The sequence below is a fragment of the Onychostoma macrolepis genome, chromosome 21 (assembly GCF_012432095.1).
Source record: "Onychostoma macrolepis isolate SWU-2019 chromosome 21, ASM1243209v1, whole genome shotgun sequence".
NCBI classification, from domain to species: domain Eukaryota; kingdom Metazoa; phylum Chordata; class Actinopteri; order Cypriniformes; family Cyprinidae; genus Onychostoma; species Onychostoma macrolepis.
The window spans coordinates 28,342,242-28,369,464 of NC_081175.1; the positions used below are offsets into that span (position 1 = coordinate 28,342,242).

General features: G+C 34.9%; 1 protein-coding gene across 6 annotated transcripts in view; it reads right to left on the minus strand.

Annotated features, from left to right (window-relative positions):
- LOC131529434 (transcription factor 4-like) overlaps positions 1–27,223 on the minus strand; it is a 177,017-nt gene that overhangs the window by 61,506 nt on the left and 88,288 nt on the right. For all 6 annotated transcript variants that reach the window (XM_058759168.1, XM_058759169.1, XM_058759166.1 and 3 more), the window contains 2 exons: positions 11,017–11,146; positions 10,536–10,585 (listed from right to left, as the gene is read on the minus strand). In XM_058759168.1, coding sequence (XP_058615151.1) covers positions 10,536–10,585; positions 11,017–11,146 — 180 coding nt within the window. The remainder of the gene's footprint in view (positions 1–10,535; positions 10,586–11,016; positions 11,147–27,223) is intronic.

Consider the following 27,223-nt stretch of genomic DNA (forward strand, 5'->3'; position numbering starts at 1 on the left):
ACAGTAAGGAGGCAATTATGTATGCATGATTTAATCTGCAACTAATTAATATGCAAATGTATTCATATGTTAGTTACTAAATTAAAAATGCAAAGCAGCCCTTATGGTGATTCTGTGATTTCGGCACAAACAGAACATTTGAAAATAAAAAAAGCACAAAAACGGGAGAAAGAAACTTCGCCAACTTGAAGTTCCTCCTTTTCACAGCCTGTTGCTTCTCAAATAGGCTTTGCGTGTTGTATGATATAGTCTTTATGAACGCAAGCGTCTAAATGATGTCCTGAATGTGGCTGTTTAATGAGGTATCTGTGTTTTGTGAGTCCGTGCAGATGGGCCACGGCCGTCACAGCCTCAGGACATCACAGCGTCACGCGCGCTCATTCTCAGACTCTGGATCTGGTTAAAGGGCCGCTAACATCTGCTACCTGCCCGACATCAGCCTCGGCATGTGCAAGGCATTATGGGATGCGAGCAGAAACACAAACACGTTCAAACCGAGAATAAATGGGTAGTTAGTTGAGCTTTAAAGCAGCAGATGACTGATATGCATTTAACAGTTCAACAATGAGACATAAACAAACTTAGTATGTCATAATTTTGACTTTTTAGCTCATTTGTCACAATTGACTTTACCTCATAAATCTACTTTATGTCATTATTGTGACATTTTTGACTTTCTGTCAGTTTATTTGTTTGCCAAAATTTGACTTTTTATATCATAATTATGATTTAGTATCTCATAATTTTGACTTTTATGTCAGAACTTTTGTCTTTATATATTTTTCACTAATGTCTTGATTTTGACTTCACATAATTATGTCTTAGTATCTCATAATTTTTTATCATATTCTTGACATTTTATCATAATTCAACTTACAGTATGTCATGATTGACTTGACTTTTAAAAAATAATAATTATGACTTCTCAATTATGATTTAGTATCTCATAATTTAACATTTTTGTCAGACCTGTCATGATTTTGACTTTACATGTGATAGTTATGTCTTAGTATCTCATATTTTAACATTTTGTCACCTTTTTTTTTTTTTTTTTTTTTTAGAATCGTTCATTTTTATCATAATTTGACTTACAGTATGTCAAGACTTTTTATCTCATATAAATGATTTAGTATCTCATAATTATGACTTTATCTCATATAAATGATTTAGTATCTCATAATTATGACTTTTTATGTCAGAACATTTGTCACAATTATGACTTTTTAATAATAATTTTGACCTTGTACTTACAGTATGTCATGATTCTGACTTTATTTGTCATATTTATAACTTATTAACTCATAATTTCAAATTGTGTCATAATTATGACTGTAATAATTTTATCATTATTAAATTATTTGAAATATTGTTATAAGCATGGCATTCTTTTCTTATGTTGTGAAAATGGGCTTCCATACATACAGACTCACTCTCCATTTGTTCTTTACTTCATTCCTTTGCTGTTTATGAGGTGTTTTCATAGGTTATTGGTGACTTTTCTGGGGGTTTTTTTTGGAATAGGACAGATTTAGTTTGACTCATATATTTTATATATAAAGGATATGAGTCAAATCAGACAGAAGCAGGAGTGACTGTATGAAAGGCTTCAGCAGACGAGCGTTGCGTTCACAGACCTTCCCCCACGAGCGGCTCCTCTGAACCCGTGCCAGCGGGTGGCGGGGATGCTGGGTCGTGGTGAAGCAGGCCTCTTTTGGCTCTTGGCTCGCTGTACGTGGGGGGAATGCATTCAGAGTAACACCAAACGACACACTTTGATTGGTGCTGCTCTGGTGCTCGCCAGCAGCCATGTGTCCTTCCTGTTACACAGAGCTGTCTCTCTCTCTCTGCTGTTACAGTTCAAGCTCATTATGAGCCGCTTCAATACTCCAAACAAGCCAGAGAAAAAACACCAATGAGATCTCGTCTCAACTGTTTCTCATAAACAGCAAAGAGGTGAAATTAAGAAAAAAAAATGAAGACTGAATCGGTATGGAAGACCATTTTCACCACAAAAATAATATTTAATTAAATCATAATTATGAGATAAAAAGTCAAAGGACACTGAAGTCATAATTATGAGACAAATGAGCAAAAAGTATGGAAAATCTAAATCATGGCATATGTCCAAATTATGAGATACTAACTGATGATAATTAGATAAAAAGCGGAAATTATGAGATACTAAAGTCACAATTATGAGATAAGTCATAACTATTAGAATGTCAAAATCACAACACAAGTCAAAATTATGAGACAGTAAGTGATAAATATGAGATAAATTTAAATAAAAAGTCAATTATGAGATAATGTGTAAGTGAAAATTATTATGATGAGATTATGACAATTATAACAAAAATAAAAAATGTTAAAATTGATAAAAACAATGTCTCCAACTGTGCAATCAAAAATCAGAGCTCTCAATATTGACTTCTCGTCAAATGAACCACTGACTCATTTGTGTCTGTTTCCTGAGAAATTAAAGGTACAACACTGGAGGCAAAGCTGATACTTCAATTAAGTCTCCTGAGCTCCAAAAGAGCATCATCTGAGCAATAGCATGAGGTCTGTGAGGTCGCTCTATATTAACAGTAGGTCGGTTTCCCAGCATTCATTAGCTGATGCAGCTCCAGACATGAGGGGAGATGGTGCTCATGGGTTTGGGGTTTAGCTGATATGAACTCTTTCTCTCTCTACAGCTGCGGCTGTCAGCAGTTTTGGCCCCGCTCTCCCCCAGTGCATGCTGGGACACCTGGGGCAGTGTCCTCCTCTGCAGCTCCATGCCCCAGACAAATAAAATAGGGCAAAAACAAGACTAAATACATTACCTGTCTGCTCTGAGTCAAAACACGAGTTTACAGCTGCATCAGAGATAAAAAAAAAAAATATTCATGCAAGTAAAAAAATATTAGAATATTCATGCAAATAAAAATAAACGAATATTGCTGCAAGTAAAAAATGGGAAAATCCATGCAAGTAAAAAATATTAGAATATTCATGCAAATAAAAATAAACGAATATTGCTGCAAGTAAAAAATGGGAAAATCCATGCCAGTAAAAAAATATTAGAATATTCTTGCAAGTAAATAATATGAGAATATTCATGCAAATAAAAATATCAGAATATTAATGCAAGAAAAAAAGAATATTCATGGAATTAGAAAAAAAGAATATTTAAAATATTATTAATACAATTTAAAAAATTCAATATTCATTCATGCTAGTAAAAAAATAACAGAATATCCATGAAAGTAAAACATATTAAAATATCCATGCATATAAAAGAGCTTGAAAAGAACATTCAAGGTTAAATATTATTATGTACAATATTTTAAGGATCTTTATTTTTTTTTTAAAGAGCACTGATGAATTCAGGTCATTTCTGTCAATTTTGTTGCCATGTTGTAAATTGTATTTAAGCCAGAATATTACTATAATATTATACCTCATTGTTATGAGAAAACAGCAGATGAGATCAAATACAATGCAAAACACAAAATGCATTTCATCTGTGCAGTATATGGACACACACACACACACACACACATACACACACACACACACATACACGCTCATCTGTTCCTGCTGAATCTAAACCCACTGGGTAATAAAACACACTTTAACATGGATAAATTTGTCCAAAATGGATTGATGTTTTAAAAACCGTGTTTTCAGCCAATTAACAGGCACATCATCACCTTAAAATCAATCATGACATTTCTGAGCAAAATCAACCCTAATTCTGTTCCACATAGAAATAAATGTGCAGAAACGGACAGTGATTTGGCAGAGATGTGCGGAGAGCATTCCACCTCGGTTCTGAAGCTGGAGCTGAGATCACACACACACACACACACACACACACACAGGAAACTGACTTCATTTCCTCTGTGCATTGCTCAATGGAAAACACACAGTCCACTGGACCTGGTTCATATAATTCTCTCCTGGATCTCATCTGAGATATAACACACACACACACACACACACACACACACACACACACACACACACACAATTTTCCTAGTTTGACTGCTGAAATGTATGTTTATTTGTGTCATCATATTCTATTTGCATGTGTGTTGTTCCATTAATATCGAATGTAAGTCAGAAGTGTGTTTATCAACATTAGAATGTGAATCATCCAATCAGAATTGAGAAGTGGAGTGTGAACTAAAAATAGTTTCATTACTTAGATGTTAAGTTCTATATTTCAAGTTAATTTTTTTTTAAAAGTCAACACATGATTCATGTTTCATCGCAATAAAAAGCAGAAATCAGAAGTCAAATTTTAGGAAAACCCGAAAGCACCTAAAAGAAGTTGATTTTCATGACGAACATTCAAAACAAAAACAAAATTTCAGAGGTGTTGAGATTCATAGGATAAAAATAGGATATTAAAACAGAGTTTGATTTTATGGCACTTTTTTGTCATTTTTGAAGCTCAAATGCCTCCATTAACATCCACTTCGAAAAATGTATTAGAAATATGATTATAAAACAGAGTTTCAACTCTTTAAATTCCAGCTGGATGATTTATGATCAAAAAATACAGATAAACACACACCTGTAAATGCTCAATAAGAATCTATTTTTTAAGAAATATATTTGTAAAACTTCTCAGAAACAAATATTGTCATTATACAAAACAAAATCAGAAACAGTCATATCGGTGATCTGCAAACATGAATGCATCTGCTCTCATGGATGTGCAGTTTGATTCTTTCTGCTGTTTCCAGCCAAATATTTCCTGACAGGAATGTTGGGAACGTCTGAGAGAGAGAGAGAGAGAGAGAGAGAGAGAGAGAGAGACGGGCTTTATCTGAGCCGACGGCACCAAACAAAAGTTCTCTGTAAACAGCGCAAACAAACAGGGCCGAAGCATCGAGCGCCGCTCAAGACATCAACATGAAATGGCTGCCGCGGAGGTGAAGAGAGAAACAGATGCTGTGCTGGAGGAGAGGATGGAGGGATGAGGACGAGGAAAAACTGAGGACGAGAATGTGGAAAGAATTTGATGACAGACAGAGGAAAATAATATTGCTCAGAGGTGTCTCTTTCAAAGCTCAGAAGTAATGAAGATTTTAGTTACAGTATTCTCAAATTTCTGAGGAGGAATAAAAAATAGATACAAATGAAGCAATAACTGCATAAAATGAATGTGGTCGACATATAAAGTTCATATTGAGATGTTGAGTTTATAGCTGCATCAGAGAGCTGCGAGAAAAATTCCCTTAAGTAAAAATTAGAATATATATGCAAATAAAAATCTTAAAATATAAATGCAAGTAAAAAATAGTATAGAATAATCGTGCAAGTAAAAATATTAGGATATCCATGCAACTAAAACATATTCTCTGACTTTTGCAAATGCAAACTTAATATGTGCTATCTTGCAAATCTGCGAACATTTTAAGAAAGCAAAACGAGACTGTGAACGTCTCTCTGTCAGCAGGTGTGTTGTTGTGTTATGGTGGAGAAAATCGTGAATATTTTTCTCCGTTAAAGATCTCGAGAGAAGAAATCCAGCTGTCCGTGACTGCGCCTCAAAAAACAAATCTCTATTTATAGACGACACAGAAACCTTTCAGAAACATGGCGCTGGCCTTTTTCCTCACCAAACGAAGGGACGCGGGGACGTGGCTCCGATATGTTCACGTCTTGCTTTTTTGGCAGGACTGAATGAAATCGGACCGTTTATTTCATACGGAGGATTTTTCTCCGCTGGGCCGCAGCCAGACACACGCAGCTGTTTCTGTTATTTCTTTCCACATCGCTTAAAAAAAGAACTAAAAAAAACCCACCATGAGATCATTTACTGCTACATTCTCTCTGCTTCTCTTTCCTGGATGGGCTGACAGGTGAATCGGGGGGAGTTTATTTACACATTTACACAACCATTTTTCCATTTCCCTGACATATCGGAGTCTGAAAACCAAACGCAACAGCTCTGAAACACAAAAATTCACATACACACTTTTAAAGTGACAGTTCACCTGAAAATGATCATACCGTCATCATTTATTCACCCTCAATGTTGATCCAAAACTATATGAGTTTCTCTCATCTGTGGAGTGCAAAAATAGACATTTCTTAGAATGTCAATGCCACTCTTTTCCATTTAATGAAAATGCATATGAATGGAGGCATTTGAGATTTAAAATGACAAAAGAGCACCATAAAATCATTATAAAAGATGTCCATTTAATACTGCTGAACTCATATGATAATTATGATACTTTTTTCCCTATTTCGGAGCTCAAATGCCTCCATTCACATCCATATTCGCTATATGGAAAATATATTTCACTATATTTCAAGTCCAAAAAAAAAGAAAAAAAAGAAAAGAAGCACTGCATAAGACATATGGAATATGATAATGCTACTTTTTTTGGCTTTTTTTTTGTTGTTGTTGTTGTCGTGTTTGGAGCTCAAATGCATCCATTTCCATCTGCTCTCATTATATGGAAAATATACTGAAATTACTATTCAGAAGTTGTATGATGATTTTGTCTGAGGAACTGACCTGTAGTATAGCACATGAGTCAAGATGAACTGATTATTGTGATTGTTGTCATTTTTAAAGCCTCTATTCACATCCATAAACACTATATGGAAAAGAGCAGCGTTCACATTCTGATAAATATCTCCTATTGTGTTCTACAGAAGAAAGAAGGTCACAAGGGTTTTGAGGGTTAGTAAATGATGACAGAATGTTCATTTTTGTCTGAATTATTCCTTTACGAGTCTCAAACACTAATTAAAGTTACGAGATCATGCTGAAATTAGTAATTTCCCCTTTTTAAATTCTTTATGATCATGAAATAGACTTCATCTGTGTCACTGGAACATAGCTGCAGGAAACTAGCAAATGACACTCGATTGTTCACTAATATTTCACAAATCTCACACAGGAAATCAAGCACATGTTCATTAAGATGTAGTCCAAAACGGCGAGGTTCTGCAGGGTTCACACACACATACACACACACACACACACACACACACTCGGTCGGCTTTAAACAGGGTTCTCACACTCGGGTTCCAACAAAAACGCTGTCGACAGCTGGTGCGGGAGGCTGTTTCTTTCTTTCGCTGAGTTTTGGGCCGCGGCCAAAGTCTTACCTCCGTCTGCACACTGCTCCGTCCGCTACCTGTCACTCAACCCGTCGCCATGGAGACCCACCTGAACCCCCCCCTCCATCACTCTCGTTCTCATCGTTGCCTTCAACAAGAGCATCAGCAACACAAACCAGCTTCACTTGTGTTTCAGTGGCTGATGTTGGTGTTTTTTTTTGTGCTTGCTGATGTCCAGTGAAACTAAAGACACATATTCCTCACATAAATCTGTATTTTGCAACGTGAACAGCTAAAATCACATGAAATCTGATACTTTCAATTACCTTCTTATGGTGAATCTCACAAAACCTGTCAAGAACATGTCCTATCCATATTTCACCTCAAAAACAATAAAAAGAGAATTTACATCTAACTAAAAAAATACTACTAGTGATAATAATAATAAAAAAAAAAAATTCTCATTTTACTATTGCATTTTTCAGCATTGCAACAATTTTCACCTTAAATTCACATTACTGAAATGCACAGAAACTACATATTAACATATTCAAATATTATTTTAATTGTAAAAAATGTATAGATCATGGTAGTATTTCTTGTTCTGCCTAATTAATATATATTTATATAGTTTATAGAAATAAATATTATGCATTCATTTATTATTTATTTTTAATTAACTGAAATTTTAAACAATCGTTAAAGTACACGAATGACAATCAAATGAGAATTTTGATTGAAAAGGAAAAGCAAAGAATTAATTCCTGAAAAGCAAAACATGTAATGGTCATGAAAATAATTTTCATCCTAAAAACAGGCATTGTTTTCATAATGCAAAATATAATGTCTTTTTTATTTCTTTTGAATATGAAAATGTATGTTTTATTTAGAAAAATATGTTTTCATCAGATTCACCCTTTCATATGTGTAAATACATTTAGATTAGAATAAATATTGATGTACATTAATAGAAATATTAATGAATTTGCAGGGAAAATGACTCGAATGACACTTGCTTTAAACAATGACCATAAAGTTAAAAGCTAATGCACAGAATTAAAACTTCGAAATATGACATCATATCAAATGATATAATGAAATCAGTTTGATAATGTTATGATGAACATGACAGGGTAGCATGTGTAACCTGTTCAAATTAAAACACCACATGAACAAACTCACCGCATGTGAATGAAGTTCACACACACACACACACACACACACACACACTCCGGCTCTGGTCTCATACGGCTCTATTGTCTGTAGATGTCATTGTGGGGCATATGCTCTCACATGGCAGCGGAAACCACAAGAGCACAATTAAAAAACACTAAAGTGTGTTTACTGCCATAAACCTGCGCTGTTCCGGCTTATTAAAACACGCAGACGGACGATTCATCTTTATAAAACAACAACATCACCACAAACACTCCAGCATCCGTCCATAACACTCCACACTCGCTCTCAGTGAAACACTCCGTCCGGCGCAAATCAACAGACGCGAGCGATGAATTATTACGCCTAAAAATGCATTTTCAAATCAGACTTGATATTTAAAGAAAGCTACAGTGAGTTAAGCCGCAAAAGCTGAAGGAGCGTCAGTCGGACGGGCCTGAACTCACGCCGCAGTGCCGTTTAAGGCCTGAAGGGGGAGGAAAAGCTCAGCAAATGGATCCGTGCCGGAGAGATCACGTCCCAACTGAGCATTCTGCTAGACCAAACTTAATTTAATTAACGCTGTATACTTTAAACAATCCGATGTGAGCGCAGACGAGCAGAAACGGGAGAACGTTCTGATATAGAAACATCTGAGCGAATGAAACACAACCAGATCATGTGAAAATCATGCAAAACATAAGCTTTCTCGTGCAAAACATTGAGTTAAGAAAGACATTTTTGTACAGTATAAAACAACATCATAAAATCAAATAATCAATGATTTATGTAGCAATAACACCATTCGTTCACAGTTCTTTCACATATGATTTAGTGAAATCAGAAACAGCTGTGACATTAATCCACAGAAATCATCATTTCTAAAATGTCTCGTTCAGTTCTGCATTTTTTCCTTCAGCACGTTTATTTTTACTCTAAAGCTTCTGGTCTTTTACTGAACAAACCGAGCGACAGAAACACACAGAACGAATCGGACGAACTGAGGAGCACATAATGAACCACAAACCCAACAAATGCAGAAACTCAACAGCCGTCTGCTCAGCATGAACAAAGATCCTGTGCATTGACATTCACTCAGCACACACCAGTTAAAGGAAAATCCTTCAGAAATATTTCTATTATCATGTGTGAAACCAAAAGCACCACAGAGCTGCTTTAACACATTTACTAACATCTGAAAACTGCACAGCAAGAATTTGAATTAATATAACACACACATCATTTGCTAAATTTAAAGTATAAATATGAAATGTTTGTATTTGTGCCAAATCATTTCTGGATTTACAAAAACAATTTTGCACATTTTACAAATAAAGGGAACAGATTTCTAAATGGATTTCATAAAATGTTAATAGTACTAAATTAATAATGTGTGCAGATAAATTAGTAAACAGTAATTCCACTGACTGCTGAGAAAATGTCTCAAATGTTTGTCATCTTGAAATCATACTATACTATAATTTAACATTATCATCATATACCAATTATTTATTATTTAAATTAATAATAATAATAACTAATTGTAAACAATAATGATTATTCATAAATAATAATAATAAGAAAAAGAAGAACAGTTATTATTGTTTACATTTAATTATAATTTATGTAAATAATAATTATATGATGTAAATAACTTAGTATTTGCAAAAAACTATTTACAATATTTAATAATAAAAAAATAGCAAAAAAATTTTTTTTTATTATTAAATAATTAAATAAAATAAATTATTCAAAATGAACTGGTCTCTAAAAGTCTGATGTCATCACAAATTCTCTCAAACACTGAAGGGCACTGAAAGCCGATTTCCACTAACACACACACACTAAGCATGTCTAATGGTATTCGCATCTCAAACACAGGCGTGTGTCGTGCCGTATGTGGCATTAATGAGTCACATGAGGCTCAAAGTGTTTCCCGTGTCAGAAACACCTGCGCTGGAACGACACACGCCGGACCTGCGCGGGAATCGGCCGCGATCACCTTCACAGAGACCACAGCGTCCCATCAGGACTCCATTATACCGCGGCTCTCTCGGTCCTGCCTCTTAAAGAACTACAGCACAATACGGTCCGGACGTCCCGCGGGGCGTCTGCTCCGACACAGAGCCGCGTTTGGACATTCCAGCGTCATTAACCGGGCCTCACGCGACACACAATACACACTCACACGCTATTGTGCGGCCTCGCTGCCTTTTGACTGCAGAGTTAAAGCCTTTAACATGCTTTGTGCGACTGACAGAAGCGCTTCAGGTGAAAAAACGCTCGTGCATAAAACACTGACTTACTGATGAGGGCAATCCGGGAGGAACTTTCCGAACCTTCTTCGTCTGGACTTCTAAAAAAACACAAAGACAGACAAGATATTTAACATGACTGATTGAGCAAATGATGATCGAAGTTGCATTTAAATGCAACAAAACATAGTTTAGCAAGTGATAGACAGTGTGTGTCTGTTTCTGACAGAAATAAAAGCGTGCGATTTGCCCTGAAGGTTGACACCTATTGAAGGTTGGCACCTCAAGGCCTGAGGGTTGATGCATTGTTAGGAACACAAATAAAGGTCTTTGAATGCACAAAAAGAGAGAAAATCAATAATCACTGCAAGCCTCTTTTTTATTTGACAGAAGAGATTAAAAAATAACAAATTAAAACGTGTTCTTGAAGATCCTGACATGACGAAACAAACGCAAGGACTTTAAGAATAAAGCAGCTTTTTTAGAGTGAATAAAGCGGTTGATGATGATGATGGTGGTGATGAAGGCTCACCCATGGAGTCGCTGTGAAGGGGTCGTCGGCGCGGGTTTCCTGCGTAATGCTGGTAATACTGTGAGCCCAGTTTGGTGGGAGACACCGTCTCCGGACTGACCATCCCCACCTCGCCTCCCATGAGACTCGACTGGACACAAACACAAGCGGACAGACACATTAGAGACACTCGATTAGGTTAAAACGCACGATTAAATTAAAAAATAGAAAGATGCCACACATTCCTCAAGTTAAACACAAGCAGACACTCGAAGAGAAAACATCAGAGCGCTTCGTAACATTCTCAAGACATCGACTGCAGTGTTTGTCAAAGAAACACAAAATATATCATTACACAGATATTAAGTAACTGGTTTAGAATACATTGAAATTCTGAAGCTAGATTAAATGCTGCACAACTAATAAAAAATCAGAAAATAAATAAATATGTTTGCTGTGCCACAGTGTTTTCCTTTCATCATCTGTGAAACTTCTCCAGAATAAAGTGTCTGTGATGAGCTGATGATTTCATCAACAAAAAAAAAAAATGACAGAAACATACAAACAGATGCTTGAAATGGCATATTTTGCGCTAAAAATGATGCAATGTTGTACTAAAGCACACAATATTTTTTTACCAAGGCTTTAATCAGGATTTTTAAAATTGTGATATTTAAAAGACAATTTGACCTTCATAATTAAAGCCACAGTTTGATCAACAAATGGCAGCTATATACAAACAGATGCTTGAAATGTCAATTTCGTGATAAAAAAAAGCTTTTATTAAAATTTCATTAAAAATAAAAGAAATGTACAAAAAGATATTTCATATTTTTTGCCAAAAAGGTGATGTAATGTTGCATTAAAGCAAACCATACTTCAGAAAAATTCAAATAAAGGCCTTTAATTTGAAATATAAAAATTGTTTTGTTTAAAAGACAATTTGACCTTCGGTTACATCAAAAAATGACAGAAATATATAAACAGATGCTTGAAAGTACTGCAATATTTAAAAAAGTACAAATGCCTTTAATTGCAATTATAAAAGTTCCTACATCTAAAAGGACAATTTGACCTTCATAATTTCATAAAAAATTTGTAAAAAAAAAAAAAAGTGATGCAACATTGCAGCAAAGCATACAATATTTAAAAAAATTCAAATAAAGGCCTTTAATTTGGATTATAAAAGTTGTGATGTTTAAAAGACCATTTGACCTTCATAATTTCATCAAAAAATTGCAGAAATATACAAACAGATGCTTGAAAGTTTTTGCTAAAACGTGATGCAATGTTGCATTAAAGCACAAAATATTTAGAAAAAAAGTCAAAATAGGCCTTTAATTAGGATTATAAAAGTTATGACATTTGAAAGACAATTTGACCTTCATAATTACATCAAAAATAATGACAGAAATATACAAAAACGTGCTTGGAATGTCATAAAATTTGCTTAAAAAAAGTGATGTTGCATTAAAGCACACAAGATTTAAAAAACAGGTAAACAAAATGCCTTTAATTGGGATTATAAAAGTGGAAACAATTAAAAATACAATTTAACCTTCATAATTAGAGCCAAGCTTTTCCAAATATGTAAATTCAGGAAGATCATCCATCAATCCAGCATCCCTGCGAGTGTGTGTGACCCAGCGAAGATCCGAAGCGAGCACACTTACCCCGCACAAACTCTTCCCATCATTACCCTGTTCTCAGTTAACACTGTTCTGCTAATCAAGCCCAGCTAACGAGAGCTCGTTCCCTCATTCCAAAAAGAAAGCTAGCTGAAAGGACAGTGGATGTTCGGAAGTCCGATCCGGGAAAGAGCGCGAGCCCCGGGCGCGAGACGTAACGTAAACTTCCTCCCAAACTTTTTAGGGACACTCGGGGGGTAACATCCCGGGCCGGGCTCATTAGAGGAAGTGATAAAGTAGGGAGAATGTTTGCGCTGAGCTGAATTCAAATGACGGCAGCTCTCACAACAGACTTAGCGATGCTTGACTAGAGCCGCATTCACATGCAAAACAAGCTAAATAGGCCAATTACGCGGCGGCCCCTGGTCGCAGGCTTCCCCGCGGAGGAGAGCGGGGTCTGCCGCCTTTCACAGGCTAAAACAAAAGAGTCCTTGTCTTAAATAAGTCGCCCCCTCTCACAGTTAAGGAGGGTTTTTTTGCAGGAGGGGGGACGCTAAAACAAAAGTGTCTCATTTTCAGCGGGATGGACGCTTTCTCCCAAGCGCCGTTGCCTCGCAACTACGGAGGAAAAGAGCCGGCCCGGCGCGATCCGCATGCCGAGTCTCATGCCCAGTTTGGGAGCCGGCTGGCACGGGTACCCAGCTGGCATCCAGAGGAAATATTAACAAAGATAAATGACACACACCTGAAGACGCCCGTGAAGGATTACCGGGCCGCATTAATAACAGCAGGCGCATGCTTGCCTGGCCACCAAATGATGATTGCGAGAAACCGAGAAGACATTAACGTAATTGGAAAAGTGCAACAAACAAAAATGCGGGACAAAAGAGGAGAAAGAGAGAGGAATATCTCAAAAGCTTCTCCGAGAATGCAACGAGATTAAAAAGAGACCAAACAACCCCAGTAATCTCGTATTTTACAAGAGATCTTGACCATGTTTCACACTGAACTCATGCAAACATAAAGTTTGGAACCAAAATTAAAAATCTAATAATGCACAGACAAAATATCTTTACTGGAAAAAAAAAAAAAATGTCTCAAACGCTTCTTGTAGAATGCAACGAGATTAAAAAGAGATCAAACGGAAATTAAGAACCATGAGAAAAATCTCACAGAAGAGATCTCGGCGATGTCTCACACTACGCTCATATTTGCAAAGATATCAAAGTTCATCATTATAGGGTTAAAAGAAAAGCACAAATGAGATCTTTTTCATTTCTTAAATGTTTCTCCTAGAATGCAATGCGATTAAAAAGAGATAATACAACCCCAGTAATCTCACAGAAGAGATCTCGAAAACGTCTCACACTAAACTCATGCAAACAAAGTTAGCAACCAAAATTAAAAATCTAATTACACACAGACAAAACATCCTTACCGGAAAAGAAAAATCACAAATGAGATCTCTATGTCTCAAATGCTTCTTGTAGAATGCAATGAGATTAAAAACAGATTCAACAATGTTCAACAAGATTCAACAAGTGTCTCAAATTAAGCTCATATCTGCAAAAATACCAAAATCTGTGATCAAAAATAAAAAGCAAATTATGTACAGATAAAATATCCTTATAGGACTTTAAAAATGATCTCTTTAATGTCTCAAATGTTTCTCCTCAACCACAAAGAGATTAAAACGAGATTAAACAGAGATTAAGTGCCATTCCTCATGACTAGTAATCTTTACACTAACCTCATATTTCTCATCATTATATACCAAAAAAAATCACAAATGAGATCTCAGATGTTTCTCCTAGAACACAATAAAATCAAAAAGAGATTAAAATGTCATGCTTCTCAATGCTTCTCTGTAATCTCACCGATCCCAGCAACGTCTCACACTAAACTCATACAGCATTTGCAAAGACACCAAACTCTGCAACCAAAAACAAAAATCTAATTATGTGCAGATGAATATCCTCATTGAATTAAAAAAAAAAGTCACTAAGGAGATGGCTTTACTGTCTCAGATGGTAGACAGCAATGAGATTAAAAAAACATTCAACAGCAATCAAGCGTCTCATTTGCAAAAATACCAAAGTTTACAATCAAAAACCTAAATCAAATCATGTACAGAAAAAACATCCTTATAGCATTTAAAAAAAAAAACATAAGATCTCTTCATTATTGAAAATGTTTCTCCTGGAACTCAGCGAGATTAAAACGAGATTAAACTGAGATTGAGCTGTTTGTTTATCAAATGCAAGACCCTTGTAATCTCACAGAAGAGATCTCACTCTAAACTCACACTAGCCAAGATATCAAAGTCGGCAATCAATATATTAATGTAAACATTTCTCATAAACATCACAAATGAGATCTCTTTAATGTCTCAAAAGTTTCTCCTGAACCACAATGAGTTTAAAAAGAAAATAAACAGAAATGAAGCATCATTCAGCTCAGTTCAGATAAAGACTTCAGTAATCTCACTTGTGTCTCCTAGAGCTTCAGATGAGATCTCAACAACGTCTCACACTAAGCTCACACTTGCTAAGATATCTGCAATATATAATGAATCTCAAAATGAAATTGTGTAACTATCTATCTCAAAAAAATTACAAATAAAATCTCTTTGAGACCTCAAATACGTCTTGGGGGGAGCAATGAGATCAAAAAGAAACTAAATACTTTGCATCTAAAATCATCATAACTCATCTCTTGTAATCTCATTCTGTGTAGAATTTTAGAAAAGGTCTCAAGTAATCAGATTACTTTTTTAAGTAACTAGTAAAGTAATGTATTCCTTTTTAATTTAGAAGGAAGTACCTGAGTTAGTTTTTCAAATAAGTAACTCCAGTGACTGTGTTTCTCATGTATTGACTGACAGCTCTTGTGTTGCCATGTTGAGAGAAATCAGGAGTAAGTGCAGAGCGTTGTGTGTGAAAACGATCTTACTGTAGTTCTAGACTAAATATGAACGTGTATTTACTCATCTCACCTGCACAAAAACAGTGTTCCTCAAAATTAATAAAAAGTCAAATGCAAACTATAAAATAACTAAAAAATATGCAGTAATTAAATATGTTAGATAAGACAAATATCACTTAAGTATTTAATCCCATTTATTAACCAACATCTTTGCTACTGACCTTCGATGATCCAATTCAACCATAATAACGAGCAAAAATTACACATTTGTGTTTCATTTGTGTTATTGCTGAATAGCGTTGAACTTTCTTCTCCTGCGTCATATTCTTCATGTGATTTGTCTGAGCGTGAATTTACATTTCCTTCAGCCTGAGGCTCTTTCATTTCACTTTTGTTGTGAAAGGGCTTTTACATTTGTAAAAGAAGAACTTTTTTATATTAAAAACAAACAAGCAAACCCTGCCCAGATTTAAAAAGTAACTCAAATGCAACGTAACGCATTACTTTCCATAAAAAGTATCTAAGTAACGTAATTAGTTACTTTTTTAGGGAGCAATGCAATATTGTAATGCATTCATTTTGAAAGTAACTTTCCCCAAAATGAACTCATAATTTAATTTCTCATCAGATGATATGAGCAAAGTTTTATAGCTCTAGATTCTTCCCGGATGACAACTAGCGACTCACTGAAGTCTGTTTTAATACTCCTAATGAACTTCTTAACAAACGTACTTTAATATCTCAGTCTCTTGAGAAATGAAAGAGAACCTCTGAGCAATAAAACTTTCTGGGGAGAAAGGAGGAGACAGAGAAGCACAGCAGTGAGATGGATGTTGGTCGTGTGAAAGAAGGAGTGCAGAGGGAAGCAGGGAGGCTAAAAAGAGCAGGAGGCCTGAAGCAGATGAATGAGGACCCCCGCGAGCATCCATCTCCTCGGGTCGGTCCATGCTAAATGGCCCGCGGTCTGCAGGTCTGGCGGACCCACGGGGGGCCCGTTCCCCTCGGACCCGCGGCCCTCAGACGCCCATGAGATTTGGCCGCGGCAGGCCACCGTAGACGAGGCCCACCCCGCCGTTAAACTCCAGCCAAACCCAGAGAACATCAGAAATCTCTCCTTCCCAGCGACCGAGAGAGATCAAACCTGAAGCTAATGAGTGCAGACAGCAGCACCGCGGGAGAAACCACCACACCGTCATCAGCATCCACTTTAAAGAGTCTTTCTTACTTACGTTCAGAAAAGCACACAGCATTACTGCTCCGCATCTGCCCAAATGCGCAGTGAAACGAAGCACACTGGATACTGAAGTTGAGTAGTTCAGCCAAAGATTATCATTCCGTCATCATTTACTTGTACTTGTGTCATTCCCAACCTGAAGGACTTTATTTCTTCCACAGAACACAGATAAAAATATAATGATATAATAAACAATATAAATATAATAAAAAAAGTCAATGGAGTCCAAAACCACACTGAAACATTGTTCAATGTACCCTCTTTCAGCGTGAATAGATGATCAAAGAAAGAGTGATAAACATCACAATTAAAGGGATAGTTCACCTAGAACTGTAAATTCTGTAATCTCCAAAAATAAATAAAGTATAATATAATATAAAACATATCTAAAATATATTAATTAAAAATATTTTATATATATATATATATATATATATATATATATATATATATATATACAGTCAAAGCAAAATTTATTCAGACACCTTCAACATTTCTCACTTTATCACAGTTTATTCATTATTGTTTAGAAAATGGTAATAAAATATGACAAGAACTCAAGAGTGAAACTGTGTCAGAACAAATTCATCTTGATAATGTCAGATAACTTTGATAGAAAGGTATGTAATGAATTGGGCTGAATAGCTGTTAAATGTAAGCACACAATTAGATAAAACCAATTTAGCTCAAACAATCACCAAGCAATGCTTCGTTTTGTTCAGTCTGTGATATAAAAAGGTCATATTAAAGAAAAACACTTACGCAAAACATGCTCAGGTCAAAGTGTCTGAATAATATTTGCTCCCAAATTTTTATCAGTTTTACTGATAGTCCACTGTATGAAGAATTAGAGTATAATATGTCACAGTTTACTTTATTTTGCTCTCCTCGCTTACATAAATGAACTATAGTGTCCTGCACCCGCTAGTAAAAAAAATATCAAAAATTATATCTGGTGTCTGAATAAGTTTTGGTTTGACTGTATATACACTGCCACTCAAAAATTTGAGGTCAGTAAGATTTTTAATGATTTTTAAAGGAGTTTCTTCTGCTCATCAAGGCTGTATCTATTTGATCAAAAATACTGTTATTTTGTGAAATATTATTGCAATTTAAAATAACAGTTTTCTACTTTAATATACTTTAAAATATAATTTATTTCTGTGATCAAAGCTGAATTTTCAGCATCATTACTCCAGTCTTCAGTGTCACATGATCCTTCAGAAATCATTCTAATATGCTGATTTATAATCGTTGCTGGAAACCGTCAGCAATTTTTCTTTCTTCTTTTGTCTTTTAAGAAATTAATACTTTTATTCAGGAGGGATGTGTTAAATGAATAAAAAGTCATGGTAAAGACTTATATTGTTAGAAAAGATTTCTATTTTGAACAAATGCTGTTCTTTTTAACTTTGTATTCATCAAAGAATCAAAGAAAAACGTATCACAGTTTCCAAAAAACAATATGAAGCAGCACAACAGTTTCAACACTCATAATAAATCAGCATATTAGCATGATTTCTGAAGGATCATGTGACACTAAAGACTGGAGTAATGATGCTGAAAATTCAGCGCTGCGTCACAGAAATAAATTCTATTTTGAGGTATATTAAAATAGGAAACCAATATTAGAAATTGCAATAAGATTTCACAATATTACTGTTTTTTCTGTATTTTTGATCGAATAAATACAGCCTTGACGAGAAGAAGAGACTCCCTTAAAAAATATTTAAAATATTACTGATCCCAAACTTTTGAGTGGCAGTGTATATACAGTATATATACAGACTGTATACATTTGAGTTAATATATTACCATCCAATCAGAATCTGCTATGGATTAACTTGCAGTAAGTGAAGGTGGGATAGTTAGGTGGAATCACGCTGAATGACACAACTGAAGCAATCCCAGTTCTCTCAGACAGCGTGTGATATCAACGGTCAAATACGCACAGTTGTCAAAATATCCATCGTGTGGAGTATCTCACATAAATACAGTCGGTTGTGACTTGAGTGAACGTAAACAGGTGGGTGAAGAATGTTAATCAAACAACAAAAGATGTTGTATGAATGTATACTTGTTAAATAAACCTACTGTATTTGAAAAATGAGTTTGTATTTAAATTGTATCTCTATTGTATTTGTTTTATGGTTTGTAATTTGCGTTTATATAACATTTCTCATATTGTGATCATATTGCCCACCCGTCCCTTATTTATTTCATGAGAAATCTGGTCACCCAAGCTGCAGAGGAACTTAAATGATGCATTAACAGCCGTATTCATCTATAATTTTGGTGTGTTACAGACTGACAGACACCGTATATGACACCTGAACTCATGAGGCATCTGAGAATATGTGTGTGTGTGTGTGTGTGTGTGAGTGTGTGTGTGTGTGTGTTTCAGCATCAGCATGTGTGTACAGGTGTGCTGTTCTGTGTTCTGATAATTAATGGCTGGAGGAGACGCTCACATGCATCAGTTTCCTCCTGCAGAGCTCTGACACATGTGCGTGCGTGCGTGTGTGTGTGTGTGTGTTTTGGGAAATAACGGTGGGGGATTTAGCTCGGACTGTGTGCGTAAAGGTGGATTGGTTCACCACACACACAACCACACACACACACACACACACACACACACACACACACTCTGCTGTGTCATCACTGCTCCTCGGCAGCAGCTGAGACAGTTCTCTGACCTCTGACCTCTGCGCTGCGGGATGCACTCATCACTGCCTCATTACTCAGTGCTGAGCGAATGTGTGTGTATGTGTGTGTGTGTGTGTGATGGCATTCCAGAGCAGTGTGAACATTTCATCATCATCATCATCATCCTCAGAATGAAATACTAGCCGACTGCACACTGCATAGTGTTTAAAACACTTCTCAAGATCCTGAAGTCAGACTGGATCAGATCTCAATATGGCTGAAAATTCAGCTTTGCATCACAGAAATAACTTACATATTAAAATATATGTATTTGTATTGTATTTTTGATCAAACAAATGCAGCCTTGATGAACAGAAGAGACTTTCAAAAACATCTTTATTATTCCAAATGGAAGTGTATATAAAAATGCTACATTAATCACATATGTTACAACAACAACAACAACAACAATAATAATAATAATAATAATAAACCGATAAAAAAGGAAGAATAAATAAATACATTATTCTAAATATGATTCCAAATGGTGTTGTGTATATATAAATTATAAATATATCTTAACCATCATCATCATGATAATGATGAAAAAATGATAATAAATACATAATTATACAATATAATTATTCCAAGCGGTAGTGAATACATCAATTATAAATGTATTATATTATTTATTATAAGCACACATATTAATAATAATAATAATAATAAATACTATTACAGTAATACATAAAATAATAAATAAAACTTATCCCATAATTATAAAAAAATTCCAAAAGGTAGTATATATAATTGATACATTTTATATAATAATAACAATAATAATTTTATAGAGAAAATTTTGTATATATTTCATACTCTAATATATATATATATATATATATATATCATATGTGCACATAATAATTGTATAATGTAATATATTATTATTGATTAAAATGCTATGCAGTGAGGTCATGTGACAACAGTGTAACAATACTTCTTGAAAAGTGTATTGCTGTATACTATATCATCTTTTAAACAGTATATAATATGCAGTATGCAGTATGCTAGTATTCAATCCCAAATGGCCAAAAATCTCTAGAGCTCTGAAAGAGACACTTCTGAGCAATAACACATGACTCTTCACACACCTGAAGACAGAACCATCCAGCACTTTCCCTCAAATCATCAATGATGTGGCCTATCCCACAATCCTCTGTGCTCAGGACACACACCGTCTGTGTGCGCTCCACAGTCAAAAGACGAGCGCTTCACACTCGGAGACAAACACCTCGCAAACGGAGGAAGGAGAGAGGAAATCTACACCTCTCCTCATCCTGTCTGCATCTGCGTCTCACTCTCGCCTCCATCACACACTCGTCCTCAGACATCCACAGCCTTTTATCTGTGCGCTCAAACGCAATGAATAGGTAAATGCCGGGATAAATGAATATTTGTAAACCCATTAAAGTGGAGGTGATGTTAGCGGAGTCTCAAAATAACCGGCAGCGTGTGTGTGTGTGTGTGTGTGTGAGAGTCCTCACACTGATTTCTGGCTCTCGTCACCTAGCGGAGCTTTAGCACAGGAAGAGGAATTGGATGCAAAGAGACGGCAGGTGAAGAGACACACACGGGCCTTTTTACAGCGGGGCTTTTAACAAGGGGCAATTAACACTTTGACGTGCAACAAGGAGAAAAGTACTCGAGCAGACAAGCAGCTAAATATCAGAGAGACACGAGGAGTCGTCACACACACACATGCTGCATGCATAAGTGTAAATCACCGCTTTTTCAAAGAAAAAATATCTTGAGTTAAACATCAAATCATAAACGAGTCGTGAATGTTACAGAAAGCCAAACAGAGCGAACGATGCGAGAATCACGTCAAAAACAACCTGGACGCTTCATGAGTGTAAACGTCTTCCAGGGTTATTATAGTTAACTAAAACCATATTTTATTCTTAACTGTTTTAAAACATTTCCCCCCGGTTTCACAGCCAAGGCTTAAGCCTAGTCCTAGACTAAAATGTAAGACTGATCTTAAAATATATCAGTGCCTTTGTTTTATCTCAGGATGCACCCCAGTGATGTTTTTTCTAAGCATGTTTATAAAAATTACTTAAATGTCCTAATTGAACTATGGCCTAATCCTGGCTTAGTCTAAGCCCTATCTGTGAAACCAGGCCCTTAAGTAAATTTTTAATTATTATTATTTTTATTTTTTTTGCTTTTATTGCTATTTTTTCTTTTTGTACATATGTTGTATTTATTTTATAATTATTGAAAATAATTTTTATGTAAAGTACTTTGAATTATCATTGTGGGAAATGTGATTAGAAATAAAATAAATGTGCTACGAAAAACAATAATAATAATTTGAAAATAAAAAGCAAAATGAGTTTATGAGAATTATTGAATTTATAAAAATTAAAAATGAATACATAATTTAACATGAATGCAAAATGAGTTAATGAGAAGCTAATAATTAATGAAATCATTAAAATGTAAAATTAACATAAATAATAGTAATCAATTAAAGAATTCATAAAAATTTTATAAAAATAAAAATTTTTAAATCAAAACAATCAAAATGAATTGACGAAGTTAATGAATTCATAAAAATAAAATGACAAAAATAATAATAAAAAAATAAATCTAAATGAGTTAATGAGAAGCTAATATTTAAATTAAATAATTAAAATTTAAAGTTAAAGTACATAATTTTAAAATGAAAATCTAAATGAGACGATACAATTGAATAAAAATGATGATAAAAAATGATTAAATTACACAAATAAAATTGAAATAAATCATTTTAAAATAAAAAATTTAAATAAAACATCAAAAAGATTAACTATTTTCTATGTAAAATTACTGAAAAATTAAAATAAATGTAAAATAAAAAACAAAGCATTCCACTTACTAAAAAAGACTAAATATTTTATTTGTTTACCTGCATGTCATGTGAACTTTAACTGAAAGCTTTGTTAAATCGTTGAAATATTACCTTAAAATCTAGTTATTTACTATTTTATAAAAATACAATGCAATATATTTGCAATTCATTTTATCTTCTGGTTGGTCAACACCGTCAGCCAACAAATAGCAGTGTTCACGCATGAAGAGAAACAAGTGGACAGATGTGTGTGAGTGTGTGTGTGTAGCCTTCACCCCAAACCAGTAACACAATCACAGTCTGAAATCCTGCACAGGAAACGGAAACACACACACACACACACACACACACACATTCCTAAGATGTTTCCACAGCAGACTAATGCATCACAAACTCTCTCTCTCTCACCAACACACACACACACACACACACACACACAGATGTTTCCATATCAGCTGCAGCTGTACTTTCTCTCTCTCACACACACACATTGCGTAAATGACATTGTCATGTGACCCATGAGTCCAATCGCCATCTTTACTTCTACACTGCTGTGTGTGTGTGTGTGTGTGTGTGTGTGTGTGTGATATGTTTATTTGTGTTGCTGTAAACTCATATTCACACTGTAACTCACTTACATCCACACACACAATAAACAATCACATGGTAATAATTCATGTCGACTCTGTACATAATTTCTAGCCATTATTATTTTTACGTGTTATATTACAGCACACGACCAGCTGAGCCCCTGTGTGTGTGTGAGTGTTCTTTCCCACCATTAGATTAATAAACTAGGTTTTCAGCAGAGAGACAGTGCTAGCCTGTGCTGTTACTAATGTGCTCAAAATGTTAAAATGTTACAATGTTGCCATGCAGTTGCTAGGGTGCTCTGGTTGCTAGGTGTTTTATTTCCTTCAGACTTCACTGAATTTATTCACTTTCGATGTGAATTGAATTGCTATGGCTACACCTACAGGAAGCTGAATTGGACAGGAAGAAGAATTTACTGAATTATAATTCAAATAAATTCAACAGGTAATGTGAAAGCGAAACCGAAAGCCTACAAACTTTTAAAACATATTTTTCCGCTTTTTTCTTTATCAAGACAACATTCAATATGTGTTTTAAGCAACTTTGATTTATTGTTAAAAATGAGAGGTTTTTTCTAAATTCTAATTCTAATTTTTCTAATTCCACTTCCTTACATTCAAATTTGAATCACAATTCTCCATCATGTATGCAACCTCAATTCAATTTTGGGAACTGAATTGGAATTTAAAAAATATTATTAATTCAATTCTGAATGATGCACAACCCTAAAAATAAAATAAAACAAAATTAAATTAAATAAATTAAATTATTATTAAAAAAAATATATAAAATGTTTTATTTCATATTTAGGGTTGTGTGCCATTCAGAATAAAATATTAACCCTAATACTTAACTTAAACTAAACTAAACTAAACCCTAACCTACCCCTTACAGAAAACCTGTTTGCATTCTTACACTTTCGGACAAATATAATTTTTAATCATTTTTTGTGTCATTTAATCATTTAATCAGTCCCCACAATGTCAAAAATTTCAGGTTTTACTATCCTTGAAGGGAAATTTGGTCAACACAATGTAGCATAAACAAGTACACACACCCACACACACACACTCTCTCTCTCTCGGCTGTGACGTGTAATTTTTGTTTCTGGCAGCGGCTCAGTTTTCAGGATTAGCTCTGGTCTTCCCGTCTGCCCTCCAGACCTCACTGAATGTGTGTGAGTGTGTGTGTCGTGACCCAAAGCACTGCAAACATCTCCCCTAGCTAGTGTGCATCCGTTAGGAGGAACACCTCAAGGTCACGCTGGGGTCAGAGGTCAGATCTGTCCAGTCAGGTACGAGGAAACGAGTCTGACCATCAGAGGATCATCTCACATTCAGAATCTCTGACAGCAATGAGAGGAGTGAGAGTTTGGCATCTGAAGAGCTTGTGGATGAAGCGTCTCCATGCAAAACTCACCGCCGTCAAGCTTGTGTGCTAGGAAATCACTATAAGAGTGATCTATAGTCAAAAATAACCGATATTTGAATTTCTTTACATTTGACTTCCTTACATCCTGTTTGTAACATCAGTTCAGATTCGGGAATTCAACTGGAATAAAGTAATAATAAAGAAAGTTAATATTTCTTTGCTTTGCTTTTCTTTTTTTTTCTTTTAAATTCAGAAATTGCACTGCAATTTGAAAGGCATTAACAATTAAATTCTGAAGGAAGCACAACATTAAAAACCAAAAATAAAAGAAAAGAAATGAAGAAAGTGTCAAAGACAATAAGTATTTTATTCACAAATCCCCTATCATTAATTAATTTATTAATTTATTTAAAAAATATATTATTTACATTTTTAGGGTTGTGCAATATTCAGAATGAATTATTAACCCTTATATGTGACCCTGGACCACAAAACCAGTCTTAAGTCGCTGGGGTATATTTGTAGCAATAGCCAAAAATACATTGTATGTGTCAAAATTATAGATTTTTCTTTTATGCCAAAAATCATTAGGATATTAAGTAAAGATCATGTTCTATGAAGCTATTTTGTAAATTTCTTACCGTAAATATATCAAAATTTCATTTTTGATTAGTAATATGCATTGCTAAGAACTTCATTTGGACAACTTTAAAGGCGATTTTCTCAATATTTAGATTTTTTTGCACCCTCAGATTCCAGATTTTCAAATAGTTGTATCTCAGCCAAATATTGTCCGATCCTAACAAACCATACATCAACGGAAAGCTTGTTTATTCAAATCACAATTTTGACACTTAAGACTGGTTTTGTGGTCCAGGGTCACATATAATAATAATAATAATAATTCCTTACATTTATATAGTGCTTTTCTAGGCACTCAAAGCGCTTTACGTTGTGGGGGGTCTCCTCATCCACCACCAGTGTGCAGCATCCACCATAGTGCGCCAGAACGCCCATCACACACCAGCTTATTGGTGGAGAGGAGACCAAGTAATTGAAGCCAATCAGCAGATATGGGGATTGTTAGGAGGCCATGATGGTCAGAGGCCAATGGGTGAATTTGGCCAGGATGCCGAGGTCGCACCTCTACTCTTTTCGAAAGACATCCTGGGATTTTTAATGACCACAGAGAGACAGGACCTCGGTTTAACGTCTCATCCGAAGAATATAAGCAATATAATACTGATGACTGCTTTAAACATCACTTTGAGATAAATGAGAGCGTTATGAGCTGATGAAGGCAGATGAGGATCGTCTCACAGTCCTATCGAGGGGGAATTTCATCTTAAGGTTTCTGCATATAATTCCCCCACCATCCCCAGAATTCCAAGTGGCGCAGGATTTTAAAGCTACACAAACGCTGTCGGATGCGTTACACTGTTGTGTCACTCACATCCCGTCAGTCTGCCGTACTTTGATGGCTTCGTCTTGTAAACTGTCAAGAAAGATTAATTTGAGCACGAGCAGCAGTTCTGAAGACCCTGCCGGCGACCCACAAACCCAACGAGTGAGAAAACTTTCCACAAACTCACGGACCTCAACTGCTTACATTTTTACACCAATCACATCACCTCAGACTGCATTTGCATGCTGGATTAATTAGGAGTGTCTCCATGACTGCCATTCTTCTGACTTCAACATGAAGCATGTCATTTTCTGGATGTTAAAATACTTTCTCACTAAAAGTGTGAGTCACTGGAAGTCAGTCATTTGACTTTCTGAAGAGTGAAACGCAGTGATGCTTTCAGAACATGGATCCGTTTGATCGAGAAACCAAAGAAACTACTTTTGACTTAATCAGCCAGAACAACAGAATAACTTAGTATAAAAACTTAGTACTTAGTACAAGTATCATTTAACATACATATGAAAAATACATATTAAAAATGTATTTAATTATACTTAAATTTTATATATATATATACACACACACACACACACACACATATATATATATATATAGTATTTTTGATTATATATAAAAAAAAATACTATTACATTTATTTGTTATTTGAGATTTTAACAAATAAAAAAATATGTCTTTTTATAGATGATAATAAATAGCTAAATACTTAAGTGCATGCATACATACATACATACATAACTAATTTTGTTTGGTGAAGATGACAAACATGAAATCAAAATAGTAGACTCTAAAAAGTGAACTAAATGAATGCAGCATGGAGCAGCTGAATCAAAACAGGTCTATTCTTGATGTTGTATCTGCCGTTTGAACATCCATATGTCTCTTAATATAAACACGATGGGCTGGTGAGAGATTGTATACACACACACACACACACACACACACACGGTGATCTGCAGGAATTCATATATGTGCTTTAACAGAGGCCATCTGCTAACGGTACCGGCTGCAATGCAAACAAACCGCCTGTTTATTTATTTATTCCACTACAGAAACTCCAGCAGCTGCCATTCACTTCAAACAGCACATTTACAATGTATTTCACATGAAGAAACACAGAACAACTACCAGCGCCACAAATAACCCAACAATGACATTACGAACTGTTTTCCTTTAAAAAAAAAATAAAAATAAAATCAAAAATGATCTTAAGATTTTTAAGATTATATATATATATATATATATATATACACACACACACACACACAACAAAAATAGATATTTTATATTTATTAAACTTATTGCACTTATTTTTTTAAAATGTTTTAAATGAATAAATAATTTTTTTTTTTATGTATTAATATATAAGAAGGAAAATATTGCATATATACATGTTATGCAGTTTTTGGATAATTTGCGATGACTAAATAAATAATTAATAAATACTAAATACTAAATAAAATAATTTTGGAAAGAACATCCTCATAAAGAGCCATTTGTAGCCGAAG